Source organism: Sturnira hondurensis, unplaced genomic scaffold (genome assembly GCF_014824575.4).
Source record: "Sturnira hondurensis isolate 20B ecotype Veracruz unplaced genomic scaffold, ASM1482457v3 Scaffold0021143, whole genome shotgun sequence".
NCBI lineage: Eukaryota > Metazoa > Chordata > Mammalia > Chiroptera > Phyllostomidae > Sturnira > Sturnira hondurensis.
The window spans coordinates 31852357-31874061 of record NW_028093774.1 but is presented as its reverse complement, the minus strand read 5'-3'; the positions used below and the strand labels follow the sequence as shown (position 1 = coordinate 31874061).

At 39.6% G+C, this 21705-nt stretch overlaps 1 protein-coding gene across 1 annotated transcript in view; it reads left to right on the top strand.

Moving 5' to 3' along the window:
- The first annotated feature begins 11338 nt into the window (after window positions 1-11338).
- LRRC9 (leucine rich repeat containing 9) overlaps window positions 11339-21705 on the top strand; it is a 96644-nt gene continuing 86277 nt past the window's right edge. The window contains exons 1-6 of the mRNA XM_037031771.1: window positions 11339-11631; window positions 18042-18123; window positions 18406-18624; window positions 19734-19874; window positions 20377-20440; window positions 20743-20813. Coding sequence (XP_036887666.1) covers window positions 18076-18123; window positions 18406-18624; window positions 19734-19874; window positions 20377-20440; window positions 20743-20813 — 543 coding nt within the window. The 5' untranslated portion in view covers window positions 11339-11631; window positions 18042-18075. The remainder of the gene's footprint in view (window positions 11632-18041; window positions 18124-18405; window positions 18625-19733; window positions 19875-20376; window positions 20441-20742; window positions 20814-21705) is intronic.

Sequence of the window (21705 nt, the reverse complement as noted above, 5' to 3'; positions counted from 1 at the left end):
TTTCAGTAGAATCATGGCTTCCTGTGCAGCTTAACTGTGGAGACGTCAAGAAGATCTTCCTGTCTGTCAAATGTTCCTACTCTAGTTCCTACTCTGGTAATGAAAGTTTAGCATTTTGACTTTATTAATTTGTCAGGTCAGTACTGTTGTAAATAGCAACAACCCAAAATACATAACTTGGCATTCATAGAATGCTCATATCTCATAGTAAAACTCAGACAGTTTTACTAAGCTGAGCTTAGATTCTGGTAAGGAAAGAAGACTGTAGCCAGCACTCCACACTGCCCTGGGAGGACAGCCCCCGGGAATGCAGTCACAGGTCCTTGACACTAAGAACATGCTTAGCTTTTCCAGTGCTGAATACATTTCATTAAACTATGAACAAGACCAGTCATCCTTGGAGATTGTAATATTGTAACAGAAGTTATCTTTAAGATCATAAAAACAGCCCTGGCTGGTGTGGCTCAGTGGATTGAGTGCTGGCCTATGAACCAAAGGGTCACTGGTTTGATTTCCAGTCAGGGCACATGCCTGGGTTGCAGGCCAGGTCCCCATTGGAGGGCACACAAGAGGCAACCACACATTGATGTTTCCCTTCTTCTCTGTCTCCCTCCCTTCTCCTCTGCCTAAAAATAAATAAATAAAATCTTTTTTTTAAAAGATTGTGAAAGTATTTTTTCTTTAAACTTTTACCTTCATCTTTTCTTAATTCCCTAGACAAAAAAAAAAGAGAGATGCTATATGAAAAGTCTCTAAGATAATCAGCCAGCATCTTGTTGTTGTTTTCATCTTTTAGGTGCTGATAAGTTTTGCTTATAGAGTATACACATAAGTTTATCTTAAGCGTCAAGGATCAGTTCATGAAAGGAGCAGTACAGGCTACCAGTAAGCCAGAGGGAGATAAGGATTATGCATTTGACAGCATCAAGAAAAGCCCATGTATACCTTTCCATGAGCAATGCAGCTCTATGCCTAACTTCAAATTTTGCTATCTGAAAACAAAACAAAACAAAACAAACAAAAACATAGCTGTGTGGGGCAGACCACCTGGGTCCCTGCCAGGAGCACTGCTGTGAAAGAGCATCGTGAAGACTGATACTGGTTGACTAAGAATTATTTTTGATCCTGTGAAAATAAACTTCTTCCTGTACTGTCAGGAACTGCCCTGCCTGGTTTCAGAAGCTGTAACTCTGCCATGGCTAAGGCTGTGAGCAACCTTTGGACCATAAGCCACTAAGGAGACAAAGCTTATCTCCCTGGCAGGAGTGCCGCTTCTGCTCCTTTTTTCATAACTGGTCCCCAGTGCTTGATCAGTTAGCCAATAATGGGTAAGATTCCCCAAGGAGGAAACGACCTAAGACAGGCATGATCACGTGGAGGCCCCAGGGAAAAACTTGGAGGGCTATGGAGAAAGGGGGTGATGGACCCTCGCCCCTCAGCTTTGACATAGCCTGAGTCCTAATTCTGTCTGCAAGAAGTCTCCTAATCTCTTGGCTGACTTCCCCTGCCTGACTTAAGCATGAAACAATGACAGAGGGTGGTGCAGCCCTGTGCTGGAAAGGGCAGGTTCCCCGGGTGATCAGGCCTAAAAAAGAATATATAAAATCCTATGAAACCTGCTTTGTTAAGAATGCTCTCGATTAAATGATAAAGGTTCGAGCAGGAAATGAGTTTGTTTCCCAAAGTTTTATAGCCCTTTAGCTAACAGACCCTGACTCAGAATAAGCCCTCAGAGTTCTTTGTATGTTATTGTATTGTTTGATCCCTATTGCCTGGTAATGATTAATGAGCTTTTATCTGTATTCCTGTGCAAAATGAACCTAATAAAAGCCCACTGAGGAAAAGGCTCTGGACCCTTCTCCTTTTCGAGATCAGCCACCTTTCCTCCCCAAGCAAATCATGTCCTGGTAGACTCATTCTCATCCATGGTGGCTGGGGAGGCCCTGCAGGTGGAGCCCCCACACACACTATATGTTGTATTACACAGGGTATCACTGAGTCCTTGGATGTCTTTTTTTCTCACCAATTTATGTGCATACTTTTTAGATGTGACTAGCATATAGTAGATACTTAATATATTACAGCTGAATAAAGAAAGTTGAGGAGTTTCACTAGAAGAAGACACTTGAAGATCCTTCAGACTAAGCAAAGTCTCCCCTAAGAGATGCTGCTCTCCCATACCTGTCATGATATACCAGCCCAGGGTCTCCACCAGGTACCTCCAGGTCCTGTGATATCCTGGGTCCTGGCTTTGACCCCTATTTTCCTTCTGGAGTTGGAGCGTCTTAGACTTCAGCTTCCAGTCCCTGCTTTCTCCCTCAGGTGTGGCTTTACTACTGGTGACTTGGCCTCCTGAAGCTCCACTTCATCCTCTGTTCACCTTGCAAGTCTCCATCCACTTCCCAGATAAAACTGAGCCATGAGTGATGCAGGTTCCATCCAGTGGGGTCCATATGTTGTGGATGCAATGAACAAATTCACAGGGACTGCAGAAGTCCTGTGGAGAAAAAGGAACGGCACGGCCACCCTGAGTGAGAGAGTGCCCCAACCCTTGTCTGGACAGGCTTTTATCACTTTTAGCAATACATCAAAGAAGGTTCTCATTCATTATGCTCAGGTTTGCGTTAGGTGATTACTTTTTACAGATTACAAAGGAAAGGATATTGCTGATTACTTCTCACAGGTTAACAAAGAAAAATGTTGCAAATGCAAGGGAACGATAAGAGTGATTGGTCTGGTTACACTCTGTCCTTGGGAGAATTAGCACAGACTTTAGGATGTTACTTTAAAGATATGCAGTAAACATTTTCAGCTTCAATTCAGGATGAGGGAGTTTTAGCAAAAGCAAGCCCCAAAGCAGCCTAGGTACAATGCAGGCCTGGTTTCCCAGGGGAAAGCTGATCTGTGGGTCTGGCTCCTGTGTCCTGACACGTGCCTGCTGGTTTTCCAATAGGGCTGGGTTACATTTGCCATTGCCAAACAGACCAGTTCCCTACAACTAGCTCTCCATTCCTTGGTTTCCTGCTCTCTACAGCTATCACTCATGGGATAGAGGTTTTTGTGCAGCTGTGGCACGTGCAGGTTCTGAAGTTAACCTCTCAGGTTCTGGTAATCCATGCCTACCCTGCTCATTAAACCCCAATATGAACAGAGGGATACCACTTGGGAATACCAAGGCCATGTGGAAGGTCCTAATATTCCTAAATATCAAAAAGTACAGATTCCTTGAAGTCTGAGATATTTCAGCACAGAAATCACCTCTTCAGGAGAGTTAAAGATTCAAATCTCCAGTGATAATAAAATACAGACTCCTGCTAGGCTGCTAAGGGAAATCCACAGCTTAACTGGGGTGGATTTTGAAAGATGCTTAGTGGTAGTGACGGATGTGGAAGCTTCAGTGTTGATAGCAGAACCATAGCTTAGTCTTTGCCTAGATTGCTCATTTCATTTAGCTCACTCGGTTTGGAATGGGGTAAAGCTACTCTAGATAATGAGTTTAAGGAAGTTCTGAATACTCAGTCCATTTGGATCACCTAAGTGGATTCTCTCCAGATTACTTTGCCTACTGGTCGGAGCTGATTCAACGATCCTTAAATGCTAGCTCAGGTGTCTGCATAATTATTCTCAAACTTGGTGGCTTCCTTGGGGACCATCTTAAACTGATATAAACTAATCTGACTCCAGTTTTCTCTTCCTCTTTGCATTTTGGCAGGGGATCTCATATGCCATCTATAGGCCCCAAGTTGAGAGACAGAGTGGGAAAAAATCAGCTCTATTGTAATGGGGCCCCTCACACAGGATCTCATCACAGAGCAACCCTAGCACCTGCATCTATCACCCAACAAGTTCAACCAACCTAAGAAGCTTCAGAAACTATAAACTGGGGCTGATAACTAGGGACCACATCTATTTCTACCTAATATTGTTCCCAATGTTACTATACTAAAAATATTCCATAAAGCTCCATGCTCATTGCATTCTATGTGGAATCCTCAGGAGCCACACACTGCAGCAGCCCTCACTGCCCCACTGAAATTAAAACCACTGGTGGCCAACCTTGAGAATTAGCTACCCATAATAACTATTCAGTGTTACTAAAAGACTATACCTGAGTGTATTATATATCCCACTTTTTCCTATAGGTTTCAGAATTTGTGGTCTGCCTCAGAGCTGGCATTTTGCTCCCCTGCAATGCGTATGGTTTTCCTGCAGCCAAGCAAAGCATTCCTGAGATATGCTGCAAGTATCAAAACTACACTTGTAGTACCACTGAAGCTACCATCCTGTTTCTAGGAGCCCACTTCCTATAGGGTATGTTCACCCCCCCAGAATACAATGACGCAGGTACTCTGAGACTTTCTTCTGATTTTCTGTGACAGTGCCCCATCTGAGGTACACTATCCTTTGGTGTATACTGAATCAGAGTACAATCATACTCTGGATGGTTGTCACACAACTCCAGTGACCTGGCCCATTCACTTGTACAATCCTGAATTGTTGCTAGCAATACTTGCCCTTTTCTGAGCTGACTCAATCCAAATACGAGACTGTAAAGGTCAGTTATCTGGAATTATCTTCTCTCAAGACATTCAATGTTATACAGGATTGGGTCAGGACACCAAGCTCCAACAGTCTCTAGTACTTTTGGGGTTTGTAGAATATCATGATATATATATATATATGATATATATAGTTATTTCCATATTTCTCTATCCTGACTTCCAAACTTACCAAAATGCTTAAGAAAAGCAAGCCAAGCACCATAAATGACCTAAAAGGCATTTGAAAGCCACAAAGATGATCCATCTTTCATCTATTCTAGTATACCCCGACTATTCGAGTCTTTCCTCCCCCAAGCATATGTTTTGAACACACCATAGAGGAATATTTTCTCAAAGTATGGGCTAGAGACCAACTACATCAGAATCACTTGACTTTCTAGCTTAACATGTTTGTTCCTGGACCCTACCCCAGATCTACTGAGTCAGATCCACTGGAAATGGGCTCAAAGATGTATAATTTAAATAAGTACCTTAAGTTATTCTTACATACACTAAAATTTAAAAATTATTAAAAAATTATAAAATTTAATTTTAAATTTTATAAAATTATAAAATTTAAAAATTATTAGTAGCAGCATCCTTCCTAACTCAGCCCTGACTCAGCATTTTTACAAACCTATTCCACAAGTTTACCATTCCCCATCTCTTGCCCCTTCCAACCACCCAAAGTTATATGATATGGGAGAGGAAAGGCCCTTGAACACCACTAAAGCAACATAAGGCTTCAAAGCATTATTTGGGACAGGGCCATGTTTTCACTGACAAAAACAGGCTAATACAACTAAGAACAGCACCAAATTGTCCAAAGACTAAGCCAAAGATCAGTTCATGGGCTCTAAGTTCCTCCTGGTACCAAGATCAGAGTAGGCTAAGGCAACCAGAGACAGCGGAGAGCAGCTAGTCATGGGCAAGGTAGTCAGGTAGGTCAGGGAAAATTGTTTATAGCTAAGAACCCAGAAAGAACTGGTAGATCTGGGAGCAATTAATAATAGAAGGTAGCTGGTTGGATATTTACAGACAGTATAGTGCCAGAAGAGCTAAGACTGAGGGGGTTCAAAGATACTGAAGGCAGCTGTGGCAGGAACAGGGCAGTGACAGAAGAATTCAAGGAACAAGCTAATTTAGTAAGGGCCACATTGACTGACACACCAAGCTAATGTACAAAGACAGGTACAAAGATAAATGCAGAAGCCTTTATAAGATGCATTAAATTTGTACCCATGGTTTATAAGATGCATTAAATTTGTCCCCGTGGTTGGAGTAGAGGTGGGACTAAAGAAAAAAATTGGAGATTAACTAAAATAAGAGTTTTATGTGGACAAATGATGATAATGTGCTGTGACCAGAGAAATACAATAAATTTTCTGAGCTTGAGATATAAATAAAAGACACACAAAAAAAGGAGGGAGGACTTCTGGCCAAGATGGAGGCGTAGATGGAAACACTGCCTCCTCACACAATCAAAATTAAGAACAATAAAGATTTAGAAACAAAAACACAACCAAAACAGACAGAAAGTTGAACTATATGGAAGTCCAACAACCATTCATCCACACCAGTAAGAGGGGCAGAGTCGGCGGCTGGCAGAGAGGGGCTGCAGCAGGAAAAGGCAGTGGATGGCAGACCTGGGTGCACAGGCAGCTTGGGGCTAGCAGACCCCGGGCACAGGGAGGAAATGAGGAGACCCAGTGAGGTGCACAAGGCTGCTGGCTGACCACGAACACACATGGTGTGTGTGTTTATCGCGCACAGATAAACCAGGCAAAAACAGGCAGCAAGACAGACTAGGCAACCCAGGGCCCCAGAGATGAGAAATAAAGCCTAAACGCACTGATTGAAAACACTTGTGGGGGCTGAGGTGTCAGAGTGTCCTGTGAGACTCCCAGCCTCACAGGAGAGTTTATCGGAGAGACTCACAGGGTCCTAAAACATACACAAGCCCACCCACCCGGGAACCAGCACCAGAAGGCCCCAATTTGCTTGTGGAAAGTGACAGAAGAGACTGAAATCTAAGAGAGAACAGAGCAAGCGCCATTGCTCCCTCTCTGACATCACCCCCACATACAGTGTCACAACCCAGCAACATAGGTTGCCCCACCCTGGTGAACACCTAAGGCTCCACCCCTCATACTTAACAGGCAAGACCTGACCAAAAAATTATGGCTCAAATAGAACAAATCAAATATAAGACAGAAAACTGTACTTGAACGAGAATTAAATAAAAATTAAAATTAAAAAAATAAAAATTAAAAAAAAGAACAAATCAAAGCCCCAGAGCCAATACTTTTAAGCAACCAAGAGATAGCCAGCCTATCAGATGTTCAGTTCAAAATACTGGTGATCAGGACGCTCACAGAACTGGTTGATTTTGGTCGCAAACTACATAAAAAATGAAGGCTATACTAAGTGAAATGAAGCAAAATGCACAGGGAACCAATAGTGATGGGAAGGAAACTGGGACTAAAATCAATCGAGTGGACCAAAAGGAAGAAACAAGCAAACAAACAGAAAAGATTGAAGAATCAAGAATTCAAAAAAATTGGGGAGAGGCTTAGGAACCTCAAGGACATCTTTAAACGTTCCAACATCCTAGTTTTAGGGGCACCAGAAGGGGAAGAGGAAGAGCAACAAGTGGAAAACTTATTTGAACAAATAATAAAGGAGAACTTCCCCAGTCTGGCAAAGGAAATAGACTTCCAGGAAATCCAGGAAGCTCAGAGAGTCCCAAAGAAGGTGGACCCAAAGAGCAACACGCCAAGGCACATCATAATTGCATTACCCAAGATTAAAATGAAGGAGAGAATTCTAGAAGTAGGAAGAGATAAGGGGACAGTCACCTACTGTCCACTTCGGAGGGAGGAGTTTCCATCAGACGGTCAGCTGATTTTTCAAGAGACCTTACAGGCAAGAAGGGACTGGAAAGAAGTATTCCAAGTCATGAAAGGCAAGGACCTACAGCCAAGATTGCTCTTTCCAGCAAAGCTTTCACTTAGAATGGAAGAGCAGATAAAGTGCTTCTCAGATAAGGTCAAGTTCAAGGAGTTCATCATCGCCAAGCCCTTATTATATGAAATGTTAAAGGGACTTATGCAAGAAAAAGAAGATAAAAAATATGAACAGCGAAAGGACAGCAAACTCACAGTTATTAACAACCACACCTAAAACAAAAGCCAACTAAGCAGACAGCTAGATCAGGAGCAGAAGCACAGAAATGGAGATCACATGGAGGGTTAGCAACAGGGAAGTGGGAGGAGGAGGGGTGGGGAGAAGGTACAGAGAATAAGTGGCATAGGTGGTGGGGAGAAAATAGACAGGGGGAGGGCAAGAGTAGTGTGGGAAATGTAGAAGCTAAAGAACTTATGACACATGGACATAAACTAAAGGGGGGAATGTGGGTGGGAGGGGTTGTGCAGAGTGGAGGGGAATGAAGTGGGGGAAATAGGACAACAGTAATGGCATAATCAATAAAATACATTATTTTAAAAAAGAAAAGGAGGGAAAGAGGAAAGAATTCTGCACATAAAGAACTAGTCAGCTCTCTAGTGAATTAAAACTATCATCTCTGCTTAAATTCACTGTCCCTCAATTTGCAGCCTTAGAGCTACATGCAAATATAGAAAAGAGATGGTAAAATGAGGAGGTTATGTTGTCTGAGAGTCAGTGCCTCATTATAATTCCATGCTGGCTGCCTTTTAAGAAAAGCTATTAATTTTAATTATACATCAACAATTTATGGACAAAGATTATTTAACATTTTTAGATAGATCCATTAGAAATAGCATTCTGGCCCTGGCTGGCGTAGCTCAGTGGATTGAGCGCGGGCCTGCGAACCAGACGATCGCGGTTCGATTCCCAGTCAGGGCACATGCCTGGGTTGCAAACCGGTTCCTTGCAGGCTGACTACCAGCAGGGGATGCACAAAAGGCAACCATACATTGATGTTTCTCTCCCTCTCTCCTTCCCCTCTAAAAATAAATAAATAAATAAAAATCTAAAAAAAAAAAGAAATAGCATTCTGTTGGTCTAATTAAAACTTTACTTCAGAACAACTCCTAACTTTTAACTGAATGATATATGCATATATTAACTGCCAGACATTAATAACAAGAGTGCCTCTGCTGATGACCTTAGAAGTGCCATATAATTACCATATTTTGTCATGTGTAATGCACACCCACGGTTTTTGTGTGCATTATACATGGGATCACTATACCCATATATAATGTGCATCCTTGTTTTCCCCTCAAAAATTTGGGTAAAAAAGTGCACGTTATACACGTTATATATATGGCATCTCTTCCACTGTCCAAGTAAACCCCGAGTTGTGCTGCCTTCATTTTGTGTGGGTAATACATCAAATTCAAATATGTGACATAGAATTTTCACAGGTAATCTAACAAAATCATTAACTGACAGTATTTATTTGCTTTTGGATCAGATGTCAACAAGGATATAAAAATTGAATTAGCATTTGAAATCTCCAAACTTTCGGTTCTCCGGAATTAAACTTAAAGGCATTACAAAGCCAACTTGTAATCTGAATGCCTCCAGTGTTCACTACCAAGAAGCATAGGGGTTTGGGGGAAATAAATTTAACAATTTAAAAGGTTTTAATTATTAAATTATAATGCAATTTAAGATTTTCTTATTTAGGTCTGTAAAGTCACCTCTTGTTTGTTTAAATGATTCTTTTCTAAATCAGTCAGTGACCAGTAAGTTTGTTGTAATCAGTGGTAATATACCTTCCCAATTGTTTTCAGATCCAAGATACCTTTACCCATAAATAGATTAAATTTATATGTTTGTTTTTTTTCCAGGTGTATGAAACAGAGAGATGAATGAAGTCTTCTCTCACAACGTTTATTGTTTCCTTGGCTTCTAGTGGTTTCACTTCCATTTTTTCTGAACAGACACATACAGCCATATCATAAACTTTAAAGTGCTAAAAGGAGGTTAACAAGATCGATCACTGTTTTGTATTCTTCTTATGGCTTTTAACTGGAACCACCTTTTGCTCCAAACATCATCTGGAATATGTCACAGCATTCTTCCTTTAGGAACGACTTGGGACAAAATTGGCAAGTCACCAGTGGTTCTTAGCCTACAGTGATATAGGGACTCTGACTTAACTGCTGGCTTGCCAAATCCTTAAGCTCAACTTAGAAATACCATTCTTAAAGTTGCTTATACAATATGAAGAAAACTGTGTGTTAGCCCTCTACCAGTCTTGTACTGGTTAGAAAAGCCACAACAGATTTGTAATACTATACTATGATAATCACTATACTTTTTATCCAAAAAAAGTATAGAAGTGCATCCCCCCCCAAAGGAGACATTTGATGAAGATGATTCACCTACTTGACTTCTGATCCAACTTCTTAATCTAAAAGTTTAGATCTCTAAACTATTATTACCTAGTTTTCTTATGCTAAGATAAAAATTTGCCCAGACAGGCCATATTGTTCAACTAGATTTTCAAAGAAGAGAACATTAAAAGTAAAAATATGAATCATATTTCTTTGGTATTTCTTAAACCTATAAACAAACCATAAGCATTTTTATGAATTTATTTTTAATTGACCAATTAATAACAAAAACTGAAAGCCCTTTGAGGGAAATATAGAGGAAAAAATTTTTTTTATACGTTTATGTTTACAACATATTAATTGGATCATGACAGATATGTTTAATTGCTGGTAGTTGTTAGATAATGGAAACATTTTTAAAATCTGCACTGCTCTAATTTTCTTAAGAAAGCAGTTTAACACTATAGTCTATTGAATGAGGTGGCCCTCTGGTGACGGACATGAGCACTGCAGACACTGTGTGCATGAACTTGACGTCATAAATATTCTACACAAACCAAGTGAACCACAAAAAATATAGTAGCACTGTCCAACAGAAACATTGTTTCACATATGTAATTTAAAATTTTCTAATCACAGCTTTTAAAAAGGATCTTAATAATACAGTTTTCTTAACCCAATATATTAAAAATGTTGTAATTTCAACATTTAATCAATACAAAAATGCTTTGTTTTTTTAAATTAAGTCTTCAAAATACTACATATATTTGACATCTCAATTAGGACTAGCCACATTTCAAGTGGTCAAGAGCCACGCGTGGCTGTGGCTAGCGGCTACCATATTGGACTGAGCGGATCTAGAGAATGAAAGGGGAGCTGCCGTTACTTTGATTTGCTTTTTATTGTGCTAAGTTCATTTCTCAGCCTCTCTGCCTACTCTTTAAAAAGTTCCTCCCTTTCCCTCTTTAAATTTTACTTTATTTTGTACATATATATTCATATTCCCCTGAACATTTTAGAATACTTGAAAAAAAAACCCTCAAAAGTCTGTCCGAGAACAAGAAGACACTGACTGGGAAGGCCCATCTCTTAGCGAAGGGAACCGGGGGCCTGCACCATCCTTCGGTTAGGCTTCATCTACGCTCAGCGGCTGCGGGCAGCAGTCGCGGGTAGATAGCAAAGGGGAGATGAGGAACTGTCCTGGTCGTTGGGCCTCCTTGTGACCTCACAGCACAATGCTTTGGGGACCCAGTGCAGCGAGGCTCCGGGCTTCCACGCCCCAAGGGTCAAAGACTTTCAATGGGAGAAAACCAGGACACGAGAAGGCAACGACTAGGTCCCCGCCACAGTGCCCACAAGTCGTTGCTTCCACTCCTGTCCTCCGATGGCAAAAGCAGGTGAAAAGTTGCATACCAGGACGCAAAAACCCGCGGTAAGGGAGCACGCCACCGTTTCCAAGGAGCACCAGCTGGGTCTTCCGTGTGGACCCCTGCCTCTGCCGATTGGTTGGAGGTTGGCACCACGTGATCCAAAACCCTTAGGCTGATGCTTTCCCCGCCCCTTTCTTTCCGCTCCCAACAGGAGGATGTTAGAGACTGTGAGCGGGTTTCCTAGGCAACCACTAGGTAGAGTGCACACACTAGGCCCAGAGCTAAGGAGGGTGTCGCACCTGCTGCTTCTAGACTAGGATTGAGAGGCCGGAGTGAGCTCTGGACCCTGCTCTGCCTCGATTGCCCCGGAATCCTTCTTCTCTCTGGGATGTGGTAAGTGTCTGACGCCTGGTGGCCTTCCGGCATACTTTACGTCTAGCCTGGCCCTCAGAGTCTCTGCTCCCCTAGGTCCGGTTCGTCTCCAGCCACACCAGGAGGAAGGCAGGAGAGAAGCAAAGTTTAGGTCCGAGGGCCTGGGAATGGCGCAGTGGAGATAATAATGAGAGACAGTAGTGTGGCTTTATCCAAGACCGTCAGTGACCAGAGCAAAGGTTTAGGAGGAGAAGGAAAGGGAGGGTGGCCCAGAGCCACTTGTGCAGCCTATACTTGCACTGCTGCAGGTACTGGGCAGAGAGAACCCAGTGCTCCTCGGCTAAACTTGTACTGCCTACCTCCAGCTGCTCGGGTATTTGGCCCTTCGGTGATAATGGATGGATTCTGATCACTGTATACCCAAGGGAGGAAACAATTTGACCATACAGGGCTTCTAGTTTGTAGAAAAGAAATCTGATGCTCTTAGAATGACACCCTACCCAGCTTTCATGGCAGACAGAAACATGGTCTTTTACACTCTAATTATTATTATGCTCTGATTGATCATGTACACTAAGTATCTGGCACACACATGGTGCCAGATACTGTGATAAGTTAAGTTCATGGTCCCTGCCTTCAATGAGCATGTATGTAACCTTATAGCAAGGAAAGACCTGCAAGCATCACAATACAATGAGACCCCATATATATAGGGTATACATGCAGGCCTTAACTGGAGTCACAAGGAAGAAAATGATTATAGTACAACCAGTGAGAAAGTCTTCACATAGAAAATCTTTGATTTAAATCTTTAAGGATGCATAGAGTATGCCACAAAATCAAGGCAAATCAAGACATTTAACAATGTCTATTGTTAAAGACATTTTAGGTTAGGGAAACAGTATACGCCAAAGTATACAGATGCCCCAGCCTGTTCAGAGAAATGCAGTTGTGGCCAAAGTCTGGGGAGTTTGTGATTGATGAGCCTGAGAGACAGGCAGCAGTCAGAGCACAGACACCATGAACACCTTCCAAGGGCACAGGGGCGAGCACATTTACCTTTCAGGAGGCTGACTGTCACAGCAGTGTAGAGGATGGATGGATTTGCCGGAAGTGCACTATAGGAAGGGCATCCAATTAAGGAGAAATGATGAGGGCCCGAACCAAGGAAGAGGCAATTGGAATGGAGAGGAGGAAAACATTTTATAGACATTTAAGAGAAATACGCAGAAGGATTTAATGAGCAAGTGAACATAGCAGAAAGAGTAAAACAGTGAGAGTAAGTTCCAGGTTTCTGACTTGGATGATTGATGATTAGACGGATGATGTCATCTACCAGGAGAAGGCATACCTTAGGAGAAGCAGGCTGTCTGGAAAATATAATGAGTTCAGTTTTTGAGATGCCTGTGGCGTATTCAGATGGAGCTTTCCATGTGGGTAGTTAGATTTGTTGCACAGGGAAGAGGAAGTTACAGATCAGTAATTTTCACCAAGAAGGAAACAATTGATCAGAAAAGTAGGTGTGAATAATAAGCAGAGAGAAGCCAAGGAGAAAAAATTAAACCATACAGGGAAATTTAAAGAAAAGAGTCACCAGCATTGTCAAATGCCTTGTCAAAGCCAAGTTAAGTTGAGAGCTGAAACATGCCTAGTGTCTTTGGCCATTAGATAATTGTTGACCTTGGTGAAAGAAAGTGTAGTGGCCTGCGATGTCCCCAATAAGAGTGCAGTGAGCTGAGAACTGAATGGAGGCAGTAAGTACTGTAATGGCTAAAATATTTCTGTGAAGGTATCTAAAACCAGCTATTTGTAGAATACAGGCAGGAGGAGAGTTTGTTGTTTGTTTGCTTGCTTTTTAAGTTAGGAACCACCTAACATTCATATATGGAAAGAAAAAGAGGCCCTAAAGAAGAAAAGATGAGAACAAGTAAGAAAGAGGAAAAGGTTGACAGAGCAATATTCCAAAAGAGACTTAAGAGGATGGGCTTAGTACTAACTAGGAAGAGAGATTCATTTTGGACAAGAGGAAGAATACTTTTACTAAGACAGGAGGAGTCAGGAAGAGAAGTACATTTTTAGGAGGAGAGAGAATTTAAGAAATGCATGTATGATGGCTTCACTGTTCTCTGTGAAGAATCTGCTGAGAACTTGTGAAGAGCAGTGGGAGTTTAGAATAGTCCCTATGTCATGAGTCCCAAATCTGTAGTTCTAGTCCTACTCTCCCCAGCGAAGGAAGTTGAAGAGGAAAATACAAAATGTCTATTGTTAAAGATCCAGCTGAAATTAGAAGATTTGCATTTGTAGTGACTTCCACTCCATGCTGGTTATGTGAAATCTTCCAGCAGCATTCCAGAGCAGCAGGAACAGGTGACTGAATCAAAGATTTGAGACTTGAAGGATGAAAGCTATAGGTGCCCCTGGTGATTCCTGGTTCCCTGGAGGGACTAGAGAAAACCTGTGGTCTCTTAGCTGGGCAGGCCCCGAAGGAGCTTTCCCAAAGCAGAGTGAGTGCAAGCTGGCCAGCATGTCTTGATGGAATCAGAAGCTTTCTCTGGAAGCCTTGATTCCCACTTGAGCCCACTTCCTTAAAACCTAGAAGGTCCAAGATTTAATTCAGATTTAATTATGCAAATTAAAGAATTTGGAGTATTAAAATTAAATTTTGTTTTGCTAATTAACTATGAATTACAGCAATTTTTTTAAATGAGGGTATTTATGAAGGGAAAACAAGGTGAATGCAAGGTTAAGTTAGTTTTCTACATATGCATACTTCTCCATCATGAATAAGCAGGTTTCTTAAATAAATGGAGAGCTATACCTTATTCTCAAGGAAGACTCAGTACTGTAAGGATGGAATTTCTTCCTAAATTGATCTTTACAATGGAGTCTCAAAACCCCATGTGAATTTTTAAAAACCAAATAGAAAAGAATCATAAATCTTATTTGGAAAATAAATATTAAAGAATAGCCAGGAAATTTCCAAAACAGAATATGATGTGGGAATTTACACATCATATAACATATGTTATACCACATGAGTGGTACTCAGTTATACCACGTATAACTCATGGCAGTTAAAACAGTGCAATCCTATAGAAATAGAGCTGAGAAGGAGCACAGATTGGAAAGTCCAACACTACACTCAAGTACATGTTATAATTTAGTGAATAACATAGGGAACAGTTAATTTCTTCTGAAGTAGATACCTTGGACATAGACTAGGTAACTTGGATTACCATTTGGTGACTGTGAGGGTACTGAGGGCAGGCATTGTCCCTTGTGTGATGGTGGGAAGGCAGACTTGCCTCTGGTGTCCACAGACATTAAACCAAAAGGTAGGGCTTCTCTCCTGGTGAGAACAGGTGCTACAAGCCCTCCCTTACTTTGTGCCATCTGAATAAGCCTAGGGGGGGAGGACTGTGGCCGTGTCTATGTATTGGCCTCTAATGGGATAGCTAAATTCTTTTAGGTCGTTCCTTGCTAAGTGCTCCCTTGCCTGGCCTTTTCTGCAGTCTATGCTGTAATAACTTGAAATTGTCCAAGAATGGGCTATATAAGACAATTGCCAATGGGAAGCAAAGAATGATCAGTATTACCTTCAATATAGGCCCATCATCTAACTACTCATCATGCCTAACTACTACCACCCTACCCCAAACACCATCCTCTCTCACTCATATTATTACAACTATCCCTTAGCTAGTCTCCTTGCTTCTGCCCCTGACCCCTATAAGTGTATTTTCAACAGAGTAGCTAGAGTGATCTTTTTCAAAACTTAGGACAGCTCATGTTACTTTTCCACTCAAAATCCTCATACAGCTTTCTATCTTACACACAATAAAATCCAATATCCTCACAGGCCAACACATGACCTGGCCCTGCAAGGCCTCTCTGACCTCCTACCAGACTCCATTTCCCTGGCTGTGCTCCATTTCCCATGCTATCTGGCAAACATACCAAGTATACTCTCATCCCATTTTTTGCATTTGTTCTTTCCTCTGCCTGGATGTATTTCCCCAGCTTTTCTCATTGCTCACACTCTCATTTCCTTCAGTTCTTTGCCCAGATACTAACTTACCAGAGAAGTCTTATCTCTTCTCCCACCCCATCATTCTCTGATTGATAGATACTACCACTAGGTCCTTAGTACCTTAACTAATGAATGAGTGAATGAATGAGCAGAGAATCCAGTGTATTGGGATACTCTTCTTTGTCATGCTGACTGGGTTCACTCACCTCCTCAACTCAGCATGATGGAACGATGTCCCCAGTTTACAACGCCTGACTGCAAATACAGACTGTGCAGTCCTATGATGTAGGTCTCAAAATCCTTTGATTTGGTCCCTTTGGGTGGCCACAGCCACTTTCTTCCCAATCACTGCTGCTCTGAGCTGGGGAATTGTTTTTACGATAATTATGTAAAACTTCTTTCTCTCATACATTGGATTTGGGGCTGGTTTGTGCTGCTGGGCTTTTCTCTCAGTCTGATGCCACTTGCTTTATTTTCACTTAAAAGACCTTTCTCAATATTTTTGGGAATCAATATTTTGGGGAATCAATATTTCCTAGCACTGCTACACACTTCTTTCTTGTTTTCATATTTCCCTAGTTATTCCAGTGGGATTTGGAAAGAGAAGTTAGGTAACTACATGGACTCTAGCCACCATTTTTCTTTGCTGTAATGCAATTTATGTATATTCCTCTAGCTTGTACCATTGTCCTCTTTGTTCATTCCATTCCAGCCACTCTGGTCTCCTCACTGTTTGTTGAATGTACCTTAGGTCCTTGTACTTGCTGGGATATTCTTCCCCCATGTATCTTCATGGTTCACTTCCTACATTGCTTTGCACAAATGAATAAAAGTGGGCATATAAATGCTTTTAAAATAAACATTTAAGTAAAATTTCCTTTAAGTATAGCATATATCTTAGGAATCTACTCTTACTTTCTCAAAGCGAGCATATGCCCCTTTCACTAGCACCCAAATCAGGAAGTCTACCTCAGCAGCACTCCAAAGCTCCACGCTGCCTCCTCCTAGTCACTGACCCCTGCCAGGCAACCTCTGTCCTGACTTCTGAGACCAGAAATTAGTTGTTTTCAAATTTTATATGAATGGAGTCACGCAGTGTATATGTATTGTATGGCTTCCTCTTTGTTCAGCATTGTGTCTGTGAGAATTATCTGTGTTGGCAGAAACGACAATTTCTTTCTCATCTCACTTGTAGGGATAAACCCAGTAGAAATGTATATCTTTATGACAAAAATGTTCAGAGAAGCACTATTTAACTCCAAACTGGGAACAGTCCAAATGTCTTCCAATAGTAGAATTGAATAAATGGTTATATATTCATGCTATGCAATACTAAATATGCTTTTTTAAAAGTGTGGGTTTTTTTCTTTTCTATTTTTGCCTAGCTCTAGCCCCACCCAACCCAGCCTCCATAACTACATCAACTTTCACCTGCACCTACGATAAGTTGTGTTAACAACTTAGTATGGATCTATCCACATTTTCTTCTTTGCATAATTATAAATGCACATGCATATACATATGTATGTATGTATACACATACACACATGTATCTGCGAGGGAATTGTTACTGTAAAAAGTGAGATCATAATATATACCATTTCTACTCCTTGCTTTGTCATGTCATAATATTAAAACCAGGATTCCTATATTTTAAAAATAGTATATATCTGTAATAATATAATGAAAATATTAAAATTATGAAAAAACTGGGTTTTATTGACTCTATTTAGGTATTAATTAGTTCATATTATCTAATATGAAGAAGTTAGCTAATTCATTTTATTATTTTTATTTATTATTTTTTAAAGATTTTATTTATTTATCTTTAGAGGGAAAGGGAAGAAGAGAGGGAGAGAAACATTAATGTGTGGTTGCCTCTTGTGTGTCCCCTGCTGGGAACTGGCCTGCAACCCAGGCATGTGCCCTGACTGGGAATTGAACCACGGTTGTTCAGTTCGCAGTCCCGAACTCAATCCACTGAGCTACATCAGCCAGGGCTAGCTAATTCATTTTAATAAACATTTATTATCATGCCAGATTATGTCACTAAGCACTGAGGATTCTTTTCCTTGTTCTCTAAGTATACTTAGGGAACTAAAAGACATGAACTGGGGAAAGGGAATGGTGCAGCTGAGAGTTGACTATTTTCTTCAAGTAGTAAATTAGGCTCATAATGTGGAAGAAAATTATATTTATTTTACTTGAACCCAGGGGGTAAAATGGTAACAAATGGGAAAGAATCATGGAGAGACAATTAAATTCAGAATAAAAAATAACTTTCTAAGAGATACTTGGTAATGTATGGTGCAAAGATTTCAAGCCAAAGGTAAATAGTTGCACCTAAGGTGGAATAACATTAACTCTCATATTAATTTTAATTTTTTATTTTCCTTAGTAGACAATATTACTATGACCCTTATTTTTAATGGAAGATGATTGAATGTGAAAACTTAAACCAAGAAGAAACCATTAAAGAACTGGTGAGTTAAAGTCAAATTTATTTTCATCCACATTTGCAAGAATATTAAATGGAATATTTTTACATTGAGCTCATCTAGAGATTTTTCCTAGAGCTCATCTAGAGATTTTTTCTCCTGTGTGACCTTTGGCATCAGAGGAAAATTATATATATGGTACAATATTCCTTCTTGTGAGAGTAAAAAATGGTATCAGTGCCATTGACAGTTTATAATTTCTAACTGCAAAAAATAATTTTTGATTATTTTAAATAGGTAATAAGCCAGTTTCTTTTTTGAAAACAGTGTTTATGCAATGGTTTATCGTATGAGATGGTTGTGCAAGAAGGATCAAATACGTCAAAACTGGAGATGTTTTTCTCAGGGTATCCCCATATGGTCGGATTATCACTGTTTCCTAACTTAACAAGTCTCACAATCATTGCTCAAGATATAAAAGAAATTTCAGGATTAGAGACTTGTTTGCAACTCAGAGAACTTTGGATTGCGGAATGCTGTCTAGAGGTAAGTCTAAACATACAACTTCACATGAAATATTTCATAGTGAATTCTTTGGCTTTGGAAAAATAATCCATTGGCATATATGCTTGAGACGTGGGTCAAAACAGTTAAGGGGGAAAAGGGGACCAAATATGATGAATTGCAGTAAAACCCTTGATCCAGTAAAACAAAACAAAACAAAAACAGATAAATGGGCAACAGATAGAAATAAATTTATACATGGGAAAAATAGAAATAAAGAATTAAAACATAGACATATCTACCGTTTAGTAATCAAATCAGACAAACAATACTTAGTATTGCTTAGTAATGAAATCAGTTCAACATTTATATTGAAAAACAGTATTATAGAATCTATGAAGAGCCAAAGATAGGTACATACTATTTGACTCAGAAATCCCTATTCCAAGATTTTGTCCTAGAGAAATTCATCAGCAGAAAACAAATGTATGCATGATTATTTATTGCAGTATTATTTATAATAGCTAAAATTTTAAAATATGAATATGCCACATGTAGGGTTATTTTAAAGAAAATGATTATAAACTTTATTAAATATATGTAATTATTAAATATTATAATTTGAAAATTATGAAAACATTTTAGATGGTCTTAAGTTTAAAAAACACAAAACTCTATAGGTATTATTATTATAATCATACAAAATTAGATATAGAAGTAATTTAAAGAGAATATGAAATTGAAAATAGTTGTGTTTAGGTGGAGAGATTATATATTTTTCTTATAAAAATGTATTTAATTTTGGCTCTGGCTGGTGTGGCTCAGTGATTTGAGTGCCAGCCTGCAAACCAAAAGGTCACTGGCTAGTTAGATTCCTAGTCAGGGCACATGCCTGGATTGCAAGACAGGTCCCCAGTAGGGGGCGCACAAGAGGCAATACACACTGATATTTCTGTCCCTCTTTCTCCCTCCCCTCCTCCTCTAAAAATAAATAAATAAAATATTTTAAAATTTTTATTTAATTTTACTGCATATTGACTTTGCAAAACATTGTGATCTTTAAAAGAAATTATACTTAATATCTACTTTATAAAAAGTTTTATGGGAAAATGTAAGCTAACACTACTTAGACTGCTTTTTTTTTTTACCAGAAAATTGGAGGTCTTCGAGAATGTAGAAATTTAGAAAAACTGTATTTATATTATAACAAAATTTCCAAAATAGAAAATTTAGAGAAATTATTGAAATTGGAGGTTCTTTGGCTCAACCACAATACAATTAAACATATTGAGGTAAGATAATTTCACTGTATGTGTAAACTTAGTTACTACTTTGGATTTTAAATCAGAATGTCCAAGATCATATTATGCTTAGAGCCAAAATATTTGTGATTAGTTTAGTTATTGTTGTTAAGAAGAACTAACATAGAGAACTTCATATATGTTATTTTCTTTACTCCTCCCACCAAGCCAGAGAAACAAAGTATTATTTCCTCTTTGGAGGTTTAAAAAAAGAGGTTTAGAGAAGTTTTATATATAACTTGCCTAAGATTGTAAACACACTCCGTGTGATGTGCTTTTTCCTCTTCCTCTCCCTCATTTCCTCTTCATTTCCCTCCCTGCTTCCTCCTCCCGCAGTCACTCTATTCAGGTTCCTGAGACACAAAGATGGCTTCATCAAGGCACCCACTTATTTCTGTGCTCAGTGCTCATAACACCTGGAGGACTAATCAGATGGTTTATAAACATAAATATGAATGATTTTTCCTAAATTATATACTGTCTAAATTTTTAGGGCTTGCAAACTTTGAAGAATTTAAATGACCTCAACCTTGCTGGAAATCTAATAAGCAGCATTGGTATGTACTGTTTCATTTGGGATGTAAGATAATGCTACAATAATATTTTATCAATATAAAAAGTACATTGCTTTCTTTTATACTTTTTGTCTGATATCTTTGGAAAGCATTTCTAAATCTATGATTATAGGATGCAAAAATATTACCCATTAATCAGTGGTTACTAATTATACAGTGTTACTGTTAGCGTTATGTACATACAAGAAGTAATACCCATATCCTGCTCAGAAAAATGACAGGATATGAACAGAAGGTAAAACAATAAATTTAACTTTTCTTTCACCTTGTTTTTTAAATTAAAGGTCGATGTCTTGATCCCAATGAACAACTGGAAAAATTAAACCTTTCTGGCAATCAAATATGTTCTTTCAAGGTATGTAAGTAGAATACATTTTTTATTTACCAACCTGGACCATGAACCATCTTATTTCAAAAAATGGACTAAATAGCCCCATTTTAAGAAATAATTTAATCATTTTGTACTTCCCAATACTCCCAGAAACTAGTGTTAGCTGACTAAATTGACCCTAATGATCTGACACTATTAAAACCAAACAAATAACTTTCTACTTGGCTTTTAGGTACTACTTTCTCTTAGTTTTCCTCGGATCTTTGTAGCTATACCTCTTCTGATTATTCATCCTTTGTAACATCTAAAAACTGGACTGCCTCAGGTCTGTCCCAGGATCTTTTTTTTCCTTTCTGCATTCATTTTGTAAATAATCTCATAATGTCGAATGACTTTAAATACATTTTTTCTACTTGTTCTTCCTAAACTGGTATCCCTGTTTTCCCTAACAACTCCCCAAATGGAAGCTCCTCCTGCCCTGGCTGCTGTAGCTCAGTGTTGAGTGCCGGCCTGTGAATCAAAGGGAAGCAGGTTCGCTTCCCTGTCTAGGGCACATGCCTGGGTTATGGGCCACATTCCCAGGGGGCGTGCAAGAGACAACCATACATTGATGTTTCTCTCCCTCTCTTTCTCCTTTCCTTCTCCTCTCTTAGAAATAAATAAATAAAACCTTTCAAAAAAAGACATCTCCCATCTTAACTCAAGCTGATTTTCCCTCCATGGACTCTTCTCCTCCTTCAGTCTTCTCCACCTTTCTAAGTGGCATTTCCATTCTTCTAGTACTTAAGCCAAAATCCTTAGAGCTCTTTCTGACTCCCCTTATTCCTTCATACCCCACATTCAGTCCAACAGAAAATTCTATTGTCTTTACCTTGACAATATGTCCAGAATCTGACCATTTTCTTATTACCTGCAT